Consider the following 17,025-nt stretch of genomic DNA (forward strand, 5'->3'; position numbering starts at 1 on the left):
TCATAATGTAAAGAAAGAAAAAATGATATTTTTGAAATTTAAAAAATACTAACTCTCATTAGTTAACAACAAAAGGAAAAGTAAATGGTAGCCATAAAAATCAATTTCAAATAGCTCTTTTACGAACTCTAAATTAAAACTCATTTAAAGTATAATTTTGAGTTTGTTTAAACTTTGAATTAGTAATGTTGTTAACATAAAAAATTTAAAAAATAAATAAAGAATTAAAAAAAAACGACAATCAAAACCAAATATTATATATAGAATGTTAAAAAATACAAATTTCTAAGTGAACCAAATATTAATACAAATTTATATTTTGAAAAACATAAATAGAATGTTAAAAAATACAACTGTGAAAAACACATAATTTCTAAGTGAACCAAATAAGATTATAGATGAACCTATAAATGAGTTAGAATGAACTTGTTCAGGAGCTCAAATGAGTTGAGCACCCTAAAGCTGAAGCTCTACCAATTAAATATATAAACCAAACCATATCTTCTTTATTTAACTAAATAAATGAGTTTGAATGGACCTAAATCAAGTTGAGCTTCAAGCAGCTCTGTTTGTTTGTAGTCTCACAAAGCTAATTTCGTTAGCTCAAGCTACTTATAAAAAAGAGTAGGCTATATTTCACCAAGACCCCATGATTTTTGGTTGAGTTTTACAAATACTCTCTACAATTTTAGGTTTAATTTTACAAATTTCGTGTAATTTAAATTTAACATTTGATACTTATTAACAATAGCATTATTTGATAAATTTGTTAACAACATTAAACTCTAGACTAAAAAATAGGTTGTCTAAAAAAAATAAGAAAAAAGAAACCAACCATAGTGGCATTAAATGCTAATTTAAACCCATGTAAAATCTCTATAAAAATAACCTAAAATACAAGGCCATTAAGTGAGATTTTTCAAAATTTATATATGAAATTATAAAAAAATGGACTGTAAAAACCTTGTCAAAGTTTTGCATTTAGAAAATTCTTAATAAGTTAAATTTAAATAGATGAATTTCAAATGACATCATTTCAAATTCTTTCACTTGTAATATTTGCAATAACACCTATGTAAATACCATTTCAAATAATTATATTTCTTAAGTCCAAATCCAAGGTAAATTTCGACTCAAATCCAAATGCTTTCAATAATTATATAACTAAACAACGGATTTGGAATTTTAATTTTTAATTGATAAATAATAGTATGAAATGACCTTATCCAAACACAACCTAAAAATATTTAAAGAAATTTATGATAAGAAATTTGCTTGTGTAGTTTTTTTTTTTTTTTTTAACATATGAATTTTACATTGTTAATTGTATAAAATTTGTTTTGTCAAATTTTTGCTTGTGTAAACTTTTTTATAAATTTATACAAAGCTATGGTTAAAAAAAAATCTTGTATAAACATTTTGCTAAGAAATTTGGTTTATCAAAATCTTACACTTAGATAAAATTTTCTATATAAAAAGCTTCTATATAAGTTTTTTGTATAAAAATTGAAGTGAACATAATGTAATATAAGGAAATCAACAAGAAGTTTTTCATGATACTCTGCTGTTGTTTAACTTTTGTATATCAGTTTTGATGATAAAAAATATCTATTGGCTTAATCCCTAAGTCATGAGTTAAGGTTATGATTTTCAATAAATATCAATTTAAATATCAAGTATTATTTTAGTTAAATGAAAATCAAATTAATTTCATTCTTATACGTATGGAAATTTGCAAAAACAAGTATTAAGATTTAAAAGAATCTCTTAAAATATTTTTCAAAATTAGCCTTGAAATCATTGGTTAAAATTGTTCTAAGGCAAAAGACCAACCATAACATATTTTTAAAAATATTTTCATTTTGAAAAACTATTTCTCGGTATTTCGATAGTTAATATCCATTGGTAATAAAATGATTTTTAATAATTTTTTCAAGAAATAGAAATTATGTATTTTGAAAGTGGTAAAATTGTTAAATCCTGAGTTTGTCCTAAAATCAAAATTCTACTTTTTTATTGTTATGGATTTTGATTTTTTTGATATTTTTATTGAATCCAAATAGAGGGTACTTTTTTATTTACATTTATATATTAAAGTAAATGAAAGATAAAATATAAATAAAAAAAATGTGGATATTTACTTAAACTAAATAAATATAAATATGTTATAATGTATACATGTTATGGATTGTGTTTTCAAGTAAATCCTTTTGAAAATCTGTCATGTTTCTGTGCATGTTTCAAAACCCCTTCTTAAAAGGTTTTTAATGTTTTTCTAAGTGTATATGCTATTTCGAAACATTTATGTAATGCATTTATTTTTAAATCAAGTTTTAGACTATGTTTCGAAACTTGTATATTATATTTCAAAACATCTAACATTTTTGTCAGCAGAATATTTAAAAATCGAGATACATGTGTGCTTCATTTTTGTATTTATCTAAATGCTTCTTAAAATATTTTTAAATGAATTCTCCATACTTTGTAAATTCAAATTCAAATTTGAAATGGAGATCATTTTTATATGTTAGTATGGAATAGATTATATCTCCCACTCAATGCTGTTCTTAAGTGCAAGTCCAGCTGGAAAGACTGTATGTTTCAAAATCTTAGTGTAAATTTGTGATGTTTCAAAACCTATATGCTATGTTTCGAAACCTTTTTTTCTGTCTTGTCTCTAACGGTTATAAATGGTCAGATTTCTATCTCTTGATATAAATAATAAGTGTTTGAAGACAAGAACAAATTACAATAAGAGAGTACACATTAGAGACACATACACAAACACAAATGGAGATCAAAACATTTGTTCAAGCTTTCAAAAAAGATATTCTACAAATCTTATTCTTGTGCATTGCAAGTGTGAAAGAAGAAGCAAGTGCAAACAACGAGTCTTATATCTTCTGCTTTCCTCACCTCAAGCTAAAAAGTTTGTCTAGCCATTAGTAAGATATTCATTGCTATAAATTCATTGGGCTGTAAAAATAAAATTTTATTTATCTTGATTGTTGTAAGGTTTGAGTTGAGCCTAAAACTCATTATGGAAAATGTTTGAGTTGAGCTTAAAACTCACTTGTTATAAGATTTAATTTAAGTCCGTAAAAATTCACTTGGTGAAAAGTTTGACTTGAGCCATAAAAACTCATTGTACAAAATTTTGAGGTGAATTGTGGTAAAATCCTTATTATAGTTTATCACTAGTAAAAGTAATTGAAATTGAAAAATCTTTCAAGTGGATAAGTTTGAAGATAGTGGACTAGGTGAGGTGCCACACCACTATATGTCTTGTATGCATTTAATCTTTCATTTTTGCTTATTGATTATTGCTTAATCTTCATAAGATTTGTTATCAAAGTCTAAAACATATTTTTCTTAAATATAAATTTTTTTATATACATAAGTATTATCTTTGATCTCAAACACCTTCAGTATGCTCTTACCTATGTAAATCATTTTCTCCAAAGATTATTTTTGGAAATACATGTTTAAAGATTTCAAATCAAGTGAAACAGAAAAATATATTTCAAAACATATATTCGATATTTCGAAACAAGCAAAACAATATAGTATATTTCAAAACATATATATATACTTAACAGAAAGATTTATTTTAAAACATATATCCTATATTTCAAAACATAGTATTCTGTCATCAATTATTATTTTAATTATTAAAAGATTTATACAAATCCTAATTCACCCTCCATTTTGGAATATATTTACCATCATTAGAACCAACATCTGCTACTTATGCTAGGCAATATGGAGCATCCGCATTCTAACGATTAAAATTATAGAGGAAGAGAAGAAGAGGAAGTTTTACATGAAATTTTGCTATTGTCCAGTCGTGAGATCTAAAATAGCTTCTATGAGCAATGAGAGTTGCAGTTTAGTCCCAAAGTTTGAGAACCATAACCCACAAATTTTTCTTCAGGCTTCCTAATGTGATCATAAAAAATGTCAATTTTATACCAAATTAAGTTCCACTTACCGTCCATTAGGTTGCTGATGCTGACAACGCTGGAACTCGCAGGGTTGCCCTTGCTTTGTCCTAAAACACTTAAATCTTGAAACTGCTAAGGCAAAAGCATTAACACTTAATTACTTCATCAGTTAGCCATTTAAATAGCTCCTCAAAACATGGCCATGCAAAGTGTAAAACGTGGATTTCAACCACAAAAAATAAGAAGAATGCAAGATGCAAATACCAAAAAAGCAACAGACACAAAATGCTGAAAGCCAGCCACATCAATGACAAATCGCAAGATTTACTAAATTACACGGACAAGGTTTACACCTGTCTTTTCTCGATCAAAAACCCCATTCAAGCTGAACCAATCACATCTGTACATGTTAATGAACCCAATGAAAACATTTTAAACAGCATGTTCTTTCTCTTTTACCTGTAATATCTTTCTTTTCTCTTGCCCTAGGTACAAATACAATAGCTTTCATTTGCAAATGGGGATACAATCGAAACCCTACTCCATTTTCTTATTCACAAGAAAACCACAACCAAACTGCAGATATCAGAAGTGAAATAGCCGCTAGACACAAAAAGAAGAATGAAAAAAGAGCGAGGAACTGGTAAAGCCTCTGCCAATGGTTATAGTAACTGTCGGAACTGCTGAGTTTCCTTACGGAGTGATTCAACTTCTTTCATCAGCTGCGCTTGGTTTTCCAGAATTGAGCTCATCACACTTGACATTTCCATCTGTCCAGTGACAAGGAGAGGGAGAGTTAAGGAAAGAACAAACAAAGCACAAAAATGGAGTTAAGTATTAGATATACCTCCTGCATATGGAACTGTCTTAAAATTTCAAGATGAAGGTTCCTCACATCTTCATGGATAGATTTCTGGAAGGAAGCAAGAGTTTCTTCAAGAGTGCGCTGAAAAAGCTGAAGGGTAAAGGAACTTCCCTGTGGCACGTCAGGTTGAGACAGGTTTTTCTGGGTTTGGAGAGCTCCTCCCTGTCACAATGCCACGGGTCAATGACCATTTTATTGAAAACAACAAATATGTTAAGCTTCCAGAGATCCTTGCTTCCTCATATCAAGACAGCTTTCACCACGGTGCATCTTATGCAGATGCAATCAATTTGGTGATGCCAAGTTTACCCATATTGATTCATCCTTTTCAGTTTAAGCACAATGGTGAAAAATTATGATGTTGAATCAACACAAAGTATCTTTCAAGATCACATTTCCAATTTATGGCACCTAAAGTCTCAGATTGGGTCACAGAAATTTTCACAAAAAAAAAAAAAAAAGGAACTGGATGCATCCATTCAGATGTTCTTACATTCACTGATGGTAGAGTCCCTGATTCTGCAGCAGATAATGAGTCTGACCTTGACAACAAGCTACTTAAAAGTTCCTCCCTGGTCTCAGCTCCTGTTTTCTTTGTTTTTGGTGAACCCACTGAAAGAGATGTTCCATCACTGAAGGACGGAGTAGTACTTATCCTTTCAGCATAAGTAGAAAATCTTCGTGGGAGTGTTAATGTTGACCCCAGCACATCGAGGTTAGACTGACCTGTAGTGCTTTTTGTCCCTAGAGAAATAGATGTAGAACTAGACGGAACATGCTCCAGAAATCCCAGTGAAGTCTCTTGATTTGAGGATATATCTCTCCGTAAATTTGCCAAGCTCAAGCTTGAATTTGCTAGGTAGCTCGTGCTTGTCTGGCTTGATGAAGTAAGATCTTGTGATCCAGAAAACATTGATCCCGACATCAGACTGCTGGATCCCATCATTGCAAATCGAGATGGTAAATTTACTGAATGCCGATGGTAAGTGAATTTATCAGATAATCTCTCACCACCCCAAGCTTCTGGAGGAGTGATAGATGAGGAGTCACTGTTCTTAGAGAATGCAGTAGGAGTAGATCCCAATTGCGACAAAGAACGATTTTCATCCTGCATAGAGTGGCAATGTATCACAGACTCTACTTTGAGAGGAAAGAGGGGGGGGGGGGGGGGGGGGGGGGTGTGTGAATTTGGATTTCACTTTCTTAAAATGCTTATAAAGAGATTGAATGCTCTGCATCAAGTGCAACAGAATCGTTGAATTGTCCTAAAGTACCATGGCATGTACTCAATACCAGAAGAAAGACTATTACTTCTACATAAGCTTCTACATTCTAATCCTGGAAAAAGCATTTCAAAACACAAATGGACATTTCTGGTTCCTTTTCTATTTTGTATTAACAAGTTATATTTTTCCATGTCCTTGTTTATATGCTTCCAATCCAAAACTAGAATAAAATCTAGATGCATAAAAAATCTAATGAGATCAAAACAACTTGAACAAGGGTATATTTTCTTCTGATCCATGCATCATAAGCCAATTTCTTGTTTTAGAAAGCAGGGAAGCAGATAGAAGTGAAAAGAAAGATGGAATGTATTCACCGAGTATATCAAAGCCTTTTTTATTTTACCAGATGCAGCTGTATAGTTTTCAACTCAAGAGAATAAATGGATGATCATCGATATTATAACATCCCAATCTAACAGATTAGGAGGTGCATAATCCAGTAGCTGTGCCTGTGGTTCACCTTTGATGGTTCCTCTATCTGTTGTCAGTTTCTATTTGTCTATTGCAATTTCCCCATTGCAGATATCTATTTTATTTTTATTCCTCATTTTATCTCTCAGATATGATCTCAACATTTTGGCTACAGAAATCTTCAGGTGGAATTAGTTTTGAGGAAAATAGTTTTACATGTACATTGTATGAATGTATTCCCTCAGTCCCGTCAGTGTGGCTCAGTCATATCACATAAAATAGTTTAAACAAAATATCTTTAAGCACTGCAAAATTTAACTATATTCAACAAACCTTTCTCCCAATATCTTAGGGCCAACTACATCAGCCCATTGCTCCAACTGGTTCTATAAAAAGACATCCTCAGGTAAGGTACTCATGTTCTTTCTTAGTGCCTCAACCTAAGTTTACCAATTAGCCATCTCTTTTCTTTCAATCACCCCCCCCCCCCCCCCCCCCCCAAAGGCATCTTAATTGGTCAAATATCTCCCCCAAAAAATACAAATTTCTGCTTTGTCTCATTTGAATAATTGTTTTGGGAATTCAGAAGTGTAGTCATGTTCAAACATATATTAGAAGAAGGGCAACAAGGCAAGTGATGATTAATCTTTTGAATTTCTAAATTCAAAGTAACATTTCTTTCAACAGGTAACATTGACATATTAAATGGAGTGGACAAAAATGAGCAACACTCAAAATACGGGGATGGGGGGAGTAACCACTCATCTACAAGCACAGAGGAGGAACCACAAAATGGAAATAGAATTGCTTGTCCAAACTCACTTCCCACCTCAATAAAGTTAGGTTGTGTGCCTGAAAGCTCAAATGATTTATTATAAGTAATTCATGTTCTCAATGCAAAGCAACATCACATGGAAAACAAACCTCTCAAACCATTATGAGTCATCAAAAGTTGAGAACTAATTAGAATAAAGCAAAGATCAAACCTGTTTGGAAGCTGCACTAGTTTTCCAGTCAAAGATTGGATGATCACTGCCCCCTTCCTCCGAAAGAGGAAATCTCCTACTAGATAAAGGAAACTGCAAAGAGGGTTTCTTATCAACTAGAAGGTGATCTTTCTTTGCTCCCTCATGTTCATTCCATAGCTTATCAAGGGATGGTGTAATTGGCTGGATTTCAACAAGTGGGGAAAATACTTCCATATCATCCTTGAAATTATAACGGGGTGCATGCAATCTAGCCAAACCTCCACCTGCCCACAAAGTACTCTTTAATGGTGTTTCTTCTGTGGTAGAGGAGTTAAGCGAGCTTAAGGTAGGTCCAACAGTGGTGGCTAATGTTGAAGATGACTCCATAGAAGAACCCGCACGACCAGGGTTTCGAGAACCAGACGATGTTATAGAAGTTGAAAGGTTTGATGATGCCAAGGTAGGCAGTGGATCAGGCATGAGGATTGAATCTTCAACAGCACCTCCTAGAAGAGCGGTTTCATCTGTGCAGTTATTTTCATTTACCAATACCGGTTTGGTTCTTTGCCAGGAGAGACTTGTGACAGCCTGATAAAGGATCACATCACATAATCATTGACAACCATGAACATGCAAAGATAACAATTAATTCATTTGACAATATTACCAAAGTTATAATATTTGGCAAAAAAAAAAACTTGAGAAACCCTGATGATGAACACAACGATAGTTAAGGATAATTTTATGGTAAGACCTGTTAAAACATTTGACTGGGCTATTAATACAAATTAAAAATAAGAGGTAACCTAGGATGGACCAATTACAGCATCACAAATAACTTCCCAAGAAATAAACATGATTCCTAGGACCAATTACCAGTTCCTTTTTCCCTTCATAGCTTCCCGAACTGATCAGAGTATATAAATCTATCATCGAGCAGTGTCTGTCAGCTGTTATCAGAAGTCATTCTATAGATGACCCACCCACTGAATCAACTCAACCAAAAACCTAAGGCAGTATATACATGTAGCAATAATAAAGAACATACTCTGATATCTCATAAGCATTGGATATTGTTCCCTTCATTAAAAATTCTCTCTTCATTTCAATGAATAGTTATTTGAACCTCTAGAAGTCATGAAAAGAACATGTATTACCTGAAGGGATTTTTCAATTAGCTCGTTAAACAGAATGTTTATCATTTAAATTTTTTTTTTATCTTAAATATTACATCTACATTAACTGCCCCTCTCCACATCCTCTAAGAATATATGTATCTCCTTCCTAAATTAATACAATAGTGCACCATTAATTTTTCAACTCAAATTTTCTATTGAATGATTGAATCTCAAATAGAAAACAGAAAACACAATTTTCTAATTTTTCAACTTTATACTATGAATTGGAAAACATCTTTAATGTTTTATAAATTTTCTGAAAATGAAATGCTATTACTTTTTGAAACAAAAAATGACCAACAACAACAATAACAACATATCCAGTTTTTATCCCACTATGTAAGGTCGGCTACATGAATTCTAGACTTCCATGTATTTTTGTCTTTTGTCATATCTTTATTTAAGTCCATACACTTCATATCAAATTTTAATGTCTCTCCCAAAGTCTTCTTAGATCTGCCTCTATCTCTTTTTTTGACTAATTGTTCCATTTCATCAACTTTCCTCACAGGAGTGTCTCTTGGTTTTCTTCTCACATGACCAAACCATCTTAGTTTAGTCTTTCATTTTTTCCTCGATTGGCACTACTCTTACCTTGTTACGAATAACCTCACTTCTAATTTTATCTTTTCTTGTATGGCCGCACATCCATCTTAGCATCCTCATCTCCGCTACGCTCATCTTTTACTCATATTAGTATTTGACTGGCCAACATTTTGAACCATACAACAAAAGTGGTCTTATAGAATTGGAGTTGAAAACTAAAGAATGTTTTCCAAAACTGAAAGGCCATTAGGATTTTGGGAGTTAAAGACTCAAATGTTCAAGAACAGTTCGATGTTTTTTATGTTACACAACACAATGTTTAAATATTAGATCAGATACACAGCCCTCAACAATCAACATACATCAATCATGCTTGCCCATCCTAAATATAATAATGACATCAAACTTGAGAAGCCTACACTTTTACTACTCATCCACTGTGCTGGGGAAAAAGAGGGGCAAAAGGGGTGTTATAATAAGTAAACAGAAATGCACATCTTACATCTTTGTTTACAAGATATTATTGATACATCCATCAAAATATTGGTATAAATAAACAGAAATACACATCATAGACATGTACCAATATTTAGACACATACTTGATAGATGTGTCAATAATATCTTATAAACAAAGACATAACTATATAATTGATAGATGTAAGCATAATATTTTACACATGAAGACATGTAAATGATATTTTTATTATAGGTGTATTAATAAAGTTAAGAGTCCTAATACCTATATACTATCTTTTCATTATAAATACAAAATGAGATGAGCCTAATTAGTTGTCTTGCATTCCTCCACCCAATGCCAAGTTCACATGGTTTTGATCTATCATAATAATCTACTATTGTATTTGTATCATTTGATCATGTTTTAATGTGTTTTTTTTCAGGGATTCATAACGTGCGTACCTAATTGCATCTTTATAATACATAGGCGCTACAATTGCACACAGAAAGTGTATGAGGGCTAACTTTCTAGACTGATGAAGCTATTGGTCCTAGAAACCTACCCACACACTCACAAATAGCAGATCAGCCAGTGCATGACACCTCCAACCAAACTTCAGTGACTTGTCTCTAAGTAGCTTCCTTCTAATTTAGCGTTGTCACATTTCCATGATATTTTGAGTGTTATATCAACAGAGTGCTGCATATTCTATGTGTTTTCAGGCTCAGACAGTGAGCAATTGATGTTCTGATGCATGAGCAATTGAGCATATTCATTGACAATTCAATTTTTTTTTTATTTTCTTATTTGTTTAGCATATGGTTAGCATTTAGACTATTAGTTGTAATAAGTAGTCATATGACTAGCATTTGACTTTTTAATATAGATGGATGAATGAGATTAAAAGGATTCCTTTATGATCAACTGCTAGGATTTATTACTGCTGTAACCGTACTATAATTAGTCTTTTAAGACACTTTGCAGGCAGCCTTTTAACTGTAATTCAATTTTTTAGACTTTCTTAAAACCTAATTTTCATATTACTATTCCAGTTTGATTTTACGCCATTTTTAGCCCAAATTATACACTTGCTTTTTTGTTTCTTCATCTCACACTATGCCAAAGTACTATTAGAGCAATCTGATCATAGAATCACGATTTTAGAAACCATGGTTGGACGCATTAGAGGAAGTCAAAGGGGCAATCAAGCCAACAAACAGAATTGGCTGAGATATGGCATATGATTGAAGATTTATTGTGAGCTGTGGAAGCTTTGTAGTGGCAAGGACATGTGGGAATTCATATGGAAAATCCAAAAGGTGACCATGACTCTCTTGGGATGCCCTCCCTTGTAGGGGCTCCCGCCGCTCAGTCCCACAATTTTTGACATGAGAGGTAAATCTGAGTCTAATTCACTGTGACTGCGCAGAGAATGGATATGAACCTGGGAACCCAGGCCGCCCACCACTCCCTACTGACCACTGGGACAACCCCAAGGGACATATGACCAGGACCCTCTTGATATGTGGGAAGGTGGTCTTGAGGGCTAACTTGAATATGAATAATATGAAAACCCCTTTCATGATGCTGGAACCATAGATTTTGTGGAACAAGGTGGATTGGAAGAGTGGTTGATGCATGCACTTGATTTGTCAAGTGGTGCAATCAAAGAAGAAGTTGTTGATTTATATGGAAAGAAGAATGCAGAGGACTATTCGGACTGGGAAGAAAGCTTAGAAAATTATTCCAAGTGGAAACCTATGCCAAAGGCAGGAAGGTGCTCTTTTTGAGGCTGAAATTGAAAGGCGTTGCCCTTCAATCGTGGAAGCAAGTTGTCGAGCAGAGAGCTTGCCAAGGGAAGACAAAAATCTAATTTGGGAGCATATGAATACTAAGATACAGAAGCAATTTCTGTCAGTTGAGTACGCAAATGAGTTGTATGAGAGATTTCTTTCCTTGGAGCAAAAAGGGATGACCTTAAAGTACACAATTAAGTTGTGTGCTAGCTTAACCTTAAAGAAGCTCGACAGCTTCTTTATTTGGCTGAAAAGGGGGTATGGCATTATGGTGTGAGAAGATCAATATCTGGGAAGGTCAAAGCTCTGTTTAGGATTCACAGCTTCAAATAAGGCCTCACAAACTGATCAGATGTGCTTAAAAACAAGTCATGGAGCTGTTGTAGCCAACAAGTCAGCTATTAAAAATGTTTCTAACGTTCAAAGGGGCAAAAAATAGCTAAGATTTTGGAATAGATAGCACAAAACAATACAGGTTCCAATTCCTTTAAGACAAACAACAGTACAGGAGGTTGTTGTTTCACTTGTGAGAGGGGACACAACTCTTATGCATGCTTGTAACACCAAGGGGGCGTTTTGTATAGGAGAAATTTTTAGATTCCTAGGAATGTTAGGTTGAGAACCTACATTCTCATGTTTGGTACAACTTTTTAAAAAAAAAAAAATCTTGAGAAAATAACATTCCTAGGATTTAATTTTAATCAACTTTTCCACAAAAAGATTTCCATGGGGGGGTTGGGAATGTTGGATTCCCATGAACTAGGGAAAGTTTTTAACAAATAAAAAGACTAAAACATCCCTTACCCTCTTATAAACCCATAGCAACTGAATGCTTTGTATATAAAATTCTTTAGAAATAATTAAAGTAGATATTCATACAAACATATATATTATGTATATGTATATATATATATATTATACACACACACACACACATACATAATGTGTAAACAAAATGACATTTTTTGACTTCCTAAAGAGGTAGTGGGTCCCAATATTTTATATACTAGAAGGAATTTATCATTTTTAAACAAAAAATCAAATAAAGGTAATTTTGAAAAAATAACATGGATTCACAAGAATGTTGCAGTTAAACCAAACATAGGAATCTAAGATTCCCATAAAAGAATACCCAACATTCCTGAGAATGTTTAAAACTAACCAAATATAGAATTGCATAAATCTTAAGAATCAAAGATTCTCAAGAGTATTCTCAGGAATCATGAATTCCAGGAATTTAAAAACTTCTTTTGTACCAAACGCCCCATTGCAAGTGAATTTCATGAAGTGTGAAGGAACTCAAGAGGGAAAGGGAAATAATATACATGCCAAAACAAGACACTTCAAGGTAGAGATGGTCGACACCATGCCAAAAGTCATGTATTGTTGAGTTAAAAGTTGAAAGAGTGGATACTGAAAACAGTCCTTGCACAGTACTGGAAATTCTAAGCTAACAAGACTGCTACGCAATTTAGTTGGAGGATCTGCAAGGACTTCACTTATAATAACAATCAGGCCATTTTCTCAACATTATGTTCAAACCACAAGCACCATAATGGTTGGACAAAGGGCCATAATAGTTATGAACATGAAAAAGCTCAAGGAAGAATATGATTATGAAACTTCAAGTCGGATGCTTGAGAATCAAATGAAACATCTAATTGTAGACATTCATAGGCAACAAGAATTGCAGAATAATGATAGAATTGAATGAAAGAAAAAGCCAAGAGTAGCTTCTCTAAGCGTTGCATTGATTATTAGTTCTGAACTGAATGAAAGGAGGAATAAATTTTTTAGTCTAGTTGTTACTTTGGTTGATCAAGTATTTTGTTTAAAGAAAGCCAAGAATTCTGATTTGTACACTTCATGATCAATCAATGCAACCATGTATTTTGTTTCTCTAAGCATGAACAAAAGAAGGAATAAGAAATTGAATCATGGTGAACATTGTAATACAGACCCAGAGAGTAGTTTCATTTTGATAGTAGAAGGAACCTGAAGAATAATTTAGCATAATGTTTTCCCAGAAGATGCAAACTTAGGGTAGAAATTATTAGTTATGCGCCCTTATAAGGCATAACCATTATAAGATATAATGCAAGAATATGCAAAAGAAGCAAAGCATATATCACACTCAAATCTTAAGAACTCTATACCTTAAAAACATTGAAGAAAAGAAATTCACCTCAGAGTTTCCATAGGCACGAAGAACAGTGAATGGTTGAGGTTTTCCACGAACATCATAGAATATCACTCGACCACTGCTCGTTCCAGCAGCCAGGGTCCAACCATCATCTCTAAATGCCAATGACGAGAAAGGTGCTTCGTAAGGAATGCAAAATGAAGGCCTCCTACTCCCCAAGTCAAAAGTGTATAACTTTTTATCCAGACCAACACTAGCAATTACCTGCAATTATTCCATGGGAGTAAAGGGAACAGAAAGTTAAGATGATACTTGTACCTGGAAGATTTCAGCTTAACAGGCATCCATTCACTGTACAAACTTGGGAAGCAAACTACTAGAACTAATAAGAGACCTTGTCATTTGATGGTGAGAAACTAACACCAGCTGTTGGTGCAGAATGCTGCTTCAACCAAGAAACCTGGAAAAATACAGAAGACAGCCAGTTGAACATGACAACATCTTTTCCAAGATGAGCATAAATCAAGAAAGAAAGCTATGCTTGGAATTTGTAACATAAACAAAGGTGATTGAGTCAAAACACAAAAGTTTCTAATTCAGTTTCACACATTGAAACAATGTGTCCCAAGTAAGACAACTATTATGCTAACCTAAGAAAGGTTTAAAAATATCCTGCCACCCCAATTAAAAGAAACTATAACAGAATAACAGAAACAATATGAAGCAAACAGTCATAATGTTTTGCAAAAGAGTGATAAATGAAGAACATTTTGCCCAATTCCTAAGACTGTATGCCTTCAACATAACTTGAAAACATCAAGAATTTCCCAAACCATTATGCAACACCATAAAGACCTAAAACATCGCAAGTAAGGCAACAGAAAAGGTAGACTCTTATCAGCTTTCTTGATCTTAAAACATTAGAATGTTGCATTGCATACCTTTGGACTGCGACCAGTTGTATCCCACAAATGTAGAGACCCATCATCACCAGCAGTGACCAAAAGGTGCCTGCTGATCCGAGAATAATCAAGCACTCTCAGCACCTATCATGAAAGTGATAGCACAGACATTTAACACGAAAAGAAAGTAGGAAAAGAAGAAAAAGATAATCAAGATGATCGTAGGCATCAGAAGAAAGGTGGAACTAGATAACAACCTGGTTATTAGGATCCTTGAGTTCAGCAGCCCTTGCACCAGAAGCGAGATTGTGAAGAATAAGATTGCCACTAAGACTAATGGAAGCTAAGTGCTCATCTTTGCAGTTGTACATCACACCAGTAATTGCATCAGTATGACCTCTCAACCACTTGATACAGCGCTTCCTCTGCAAGTCCCATATTCTTACAACTTGACCACTCCCCCCTGAACATAAGTATCTAGATCCCTTGTTGCTAAAGCTAATAGCCAGTATAGATTCCTGCTTGAAACAATATTTTATAAACAAGAAAACATAAAAAAAAAAAAAAAAAAAAATCAGAAGCAAATAGAGTATAGTAAACTAGACTGCAGAACCTATTGCACAAATAAACAAAAAATGTTCCAGAGGTGACAATGGAAAATGCCAAGAAATTGACACACAGCATGGAAAAAATATGTCAGAAACAAGTAACAAGAAACAGAGTAGAACCACATTTTGTATTAGGTTTATTTTCAGTTAGAAATGCTTCTCCTAGATGTCATTTATTTTCCATTATGCTTTGAAACAGTTCCAATATATTTAGTAACATGCTTAATATGAGTTGTAAAGTGGTTATGGACCTCAATTTGAGGCAGCTTACATTATTGAGTATTTATTTAGTGGCTACAATAAGTCAAGATAGTTGGAGCAAAAAAAAAAAAAAAGAACTTTTGAGGTTTCTATTTGTGGAGTCCAAGTCCTATTTTTGATTAACTGAAATATGTCACTTCAGAAGATCAGTCTCACAAGTCGCACAATAAGTTTCTTGTCTTATACACAATACCCTGTCCAAAATATTCTATCAGGGAGATATCATCTTGACAATGAAATTCAAAAGAAGGCGTATTAATATATTCAACAAGCTTAAACATAAAAATATCCATTTAAGGAATTCTTCCCAACAAATTAAATTGTTGAAACTTGCAAAATTGGAATTTCCACAATAAAAAGTACATAGTACAACAACACTCAAGCGGCACAAACAAAGTTAGAAGATAATAGGGCGTTGGATAAAAGAATCCAACATAGAACCATGTATGAGGACTCATTATTTATTTGGTATAGAAGCAGCTCAGAAAATAATATTTAGTTCAAGGCAAATGGAGCCGAGGAACTAAGATTGACCTGGGCACTAATCAACTATGTCATTGTTATACTTCTTTCCGGTGTATTACACATACTAAGAAAACTTTTCCATAAATGATTGAGCAAATAGAAGGGACTTCACTGTTAAATATTCTCAAAATCATGGACTAATACAGTTATCAGTGCAAAATTTACAGGTTTTTTTTCCCTTTGCTTTGGTCAGAAACAAATATTATAAAAATTTAAACATTAACAGCTAAAAGTACCTCAATCTTGTCTCCGGTATCGGTGCCGGCCACCGGAATGGTCCCCATGCACTGCCCATTTTTCCGCCACAGCGAAATCTTCTTATCGTCTCCCCCACTCGCCACAACCAAATCTAAAACACTCAGATAAAAGTTAGGAAGATGAACATCTAAAAATCAACCGCATTACACATAATTCAGAACGAATAATAAAATACAAGACAAATCAAGTGAAGGGAACAAAAGAGAGTGAGACACAGTTCGAGTGGCACTCACTAGTGTGGTTCCACTTAACCGAGTTGACTTGGAAGCCTGGCGAAGGAGTGTAGCTCAGTGTGCAAGGATCGCCAGGCTCAACGGAGACGTCGAAGAGCTTGACGGTGTCACCACCGGCAGCGGCAATAAGTGCCGTCGATGGATCCGAGAAGTTCATGATTCCAGCGGCGTTGATAGGGAGAATGTGGCTTTTACGCGAGGGTTTTAAAGCGATAGGATGAGTCCAGAATTTTTGAATTCTTCTGTTCGCATCAAATTCTGAGATCTGTACGAACAAGAATGCGTCGCCGAAACTGGGAAAGAGCGCAACTCAGATCATTCAATTTCCATTCCAGTTCCTCTTCGTGCTCCTGAGATTTTGAAACCCTACCTTCTTGGAGAGAGAATATGGAGGAAAGGGGCGGAAATTCAAAAAGACGATGGGCTTAAAACACTGTGTATGGAGGGGAATTTGGAATTGAAAATGGTTTTTTATATATATATATATATATATTCTCTAACTTCGAATTAATATATTTTATGGAATTTATTTTTAAATTTATATTTTTTATTTACTCTTTAACATGAAAAAATATGTATAAAAAAAATACTGAAAAATATTATTGATGTTTTATCATCATCTCTTCTATAATTTCATTTCAT

General features: G+C 33.6%; 1 protein-coding gene across 1 annotated transcript; it reads right to left on the reverse strand.

Annotated features, from left to right (window-relative positions):
• Window positions 1-4,248: 4,248 nt before the first annotated feature.
• Window positions 4,249-16,823, reverse strand: LOC127786621 (protein NEDD1). The gene is made up of 10 exons (XM_052314132.1): window positions 16,384-16,823; window positions 16,129-16,241; window positions 14,756-15,016; window positions 14,538-14,642; window positions 13,991-14,056; window positions 13,639-13,860; window positions 7,493-8,062; window positions 5,303-5,917; window positions 4,792-4,971; window positions 4,249-4,714 (listed from the first exon to the last, which is right to left on the reverse strand). Exons 1-10 carry the CDS (start codon window positions 16,538-16,540, stop codon window positions 4,607-4,609), a joined length of 2,397 nt encoding a protein of 798 aa, XP_052170092.1. The 5' UTR covers window positions 16,541-16,823; the 3' UTR covers window positions 4,249-4,606.
• Between the last annotated feature and the right edge of the window lie 202 nt (window positions 16,824-17,025).

The sequence above is a fragment of the Diospyros lotus genome, chromosome 1, assembly GCF_014633365.1.
Source record: "Diospyros lotus cultivar Yz01 chromosome 1, ASM1463336v1, whole genome shotgun sequence".
Taxonomy (NCBI): Eukaryota; Viridiplantae; Streptophyta; class Magnoliopsida; order Ericales; family Ebenaceae; genus Diospyros; species Diospyros lotus.

What these genes read in the sequence shown, in the direction of transcription:
- LOC127786621 (XM_052314132.1), bottom strand. Translation starts at nt 16,540, where the DNA reads ATGAACTTCTCGGATCCATCGACGGCACTTATTGCCGCTGCCGGTGGT. An exon ending in CAACTGGTCGCAGTCCAAAG is followed by an intron (nt 14,057 to 14,537) that starts GTATGCAATGCA and finishes GTATTTTTCCAG; the next exon opens with GTTTCTTGGTTGAAGCAGCA. An exon ending in GGACTCTACCATCAGTGAAT is followed by an intron (nt 4,972 to 5,302) that starts GTAAGAACATCT and finishes GCATTGTGACAG; the next exon opens with GGAGGAGCTCTCCAAACCCA.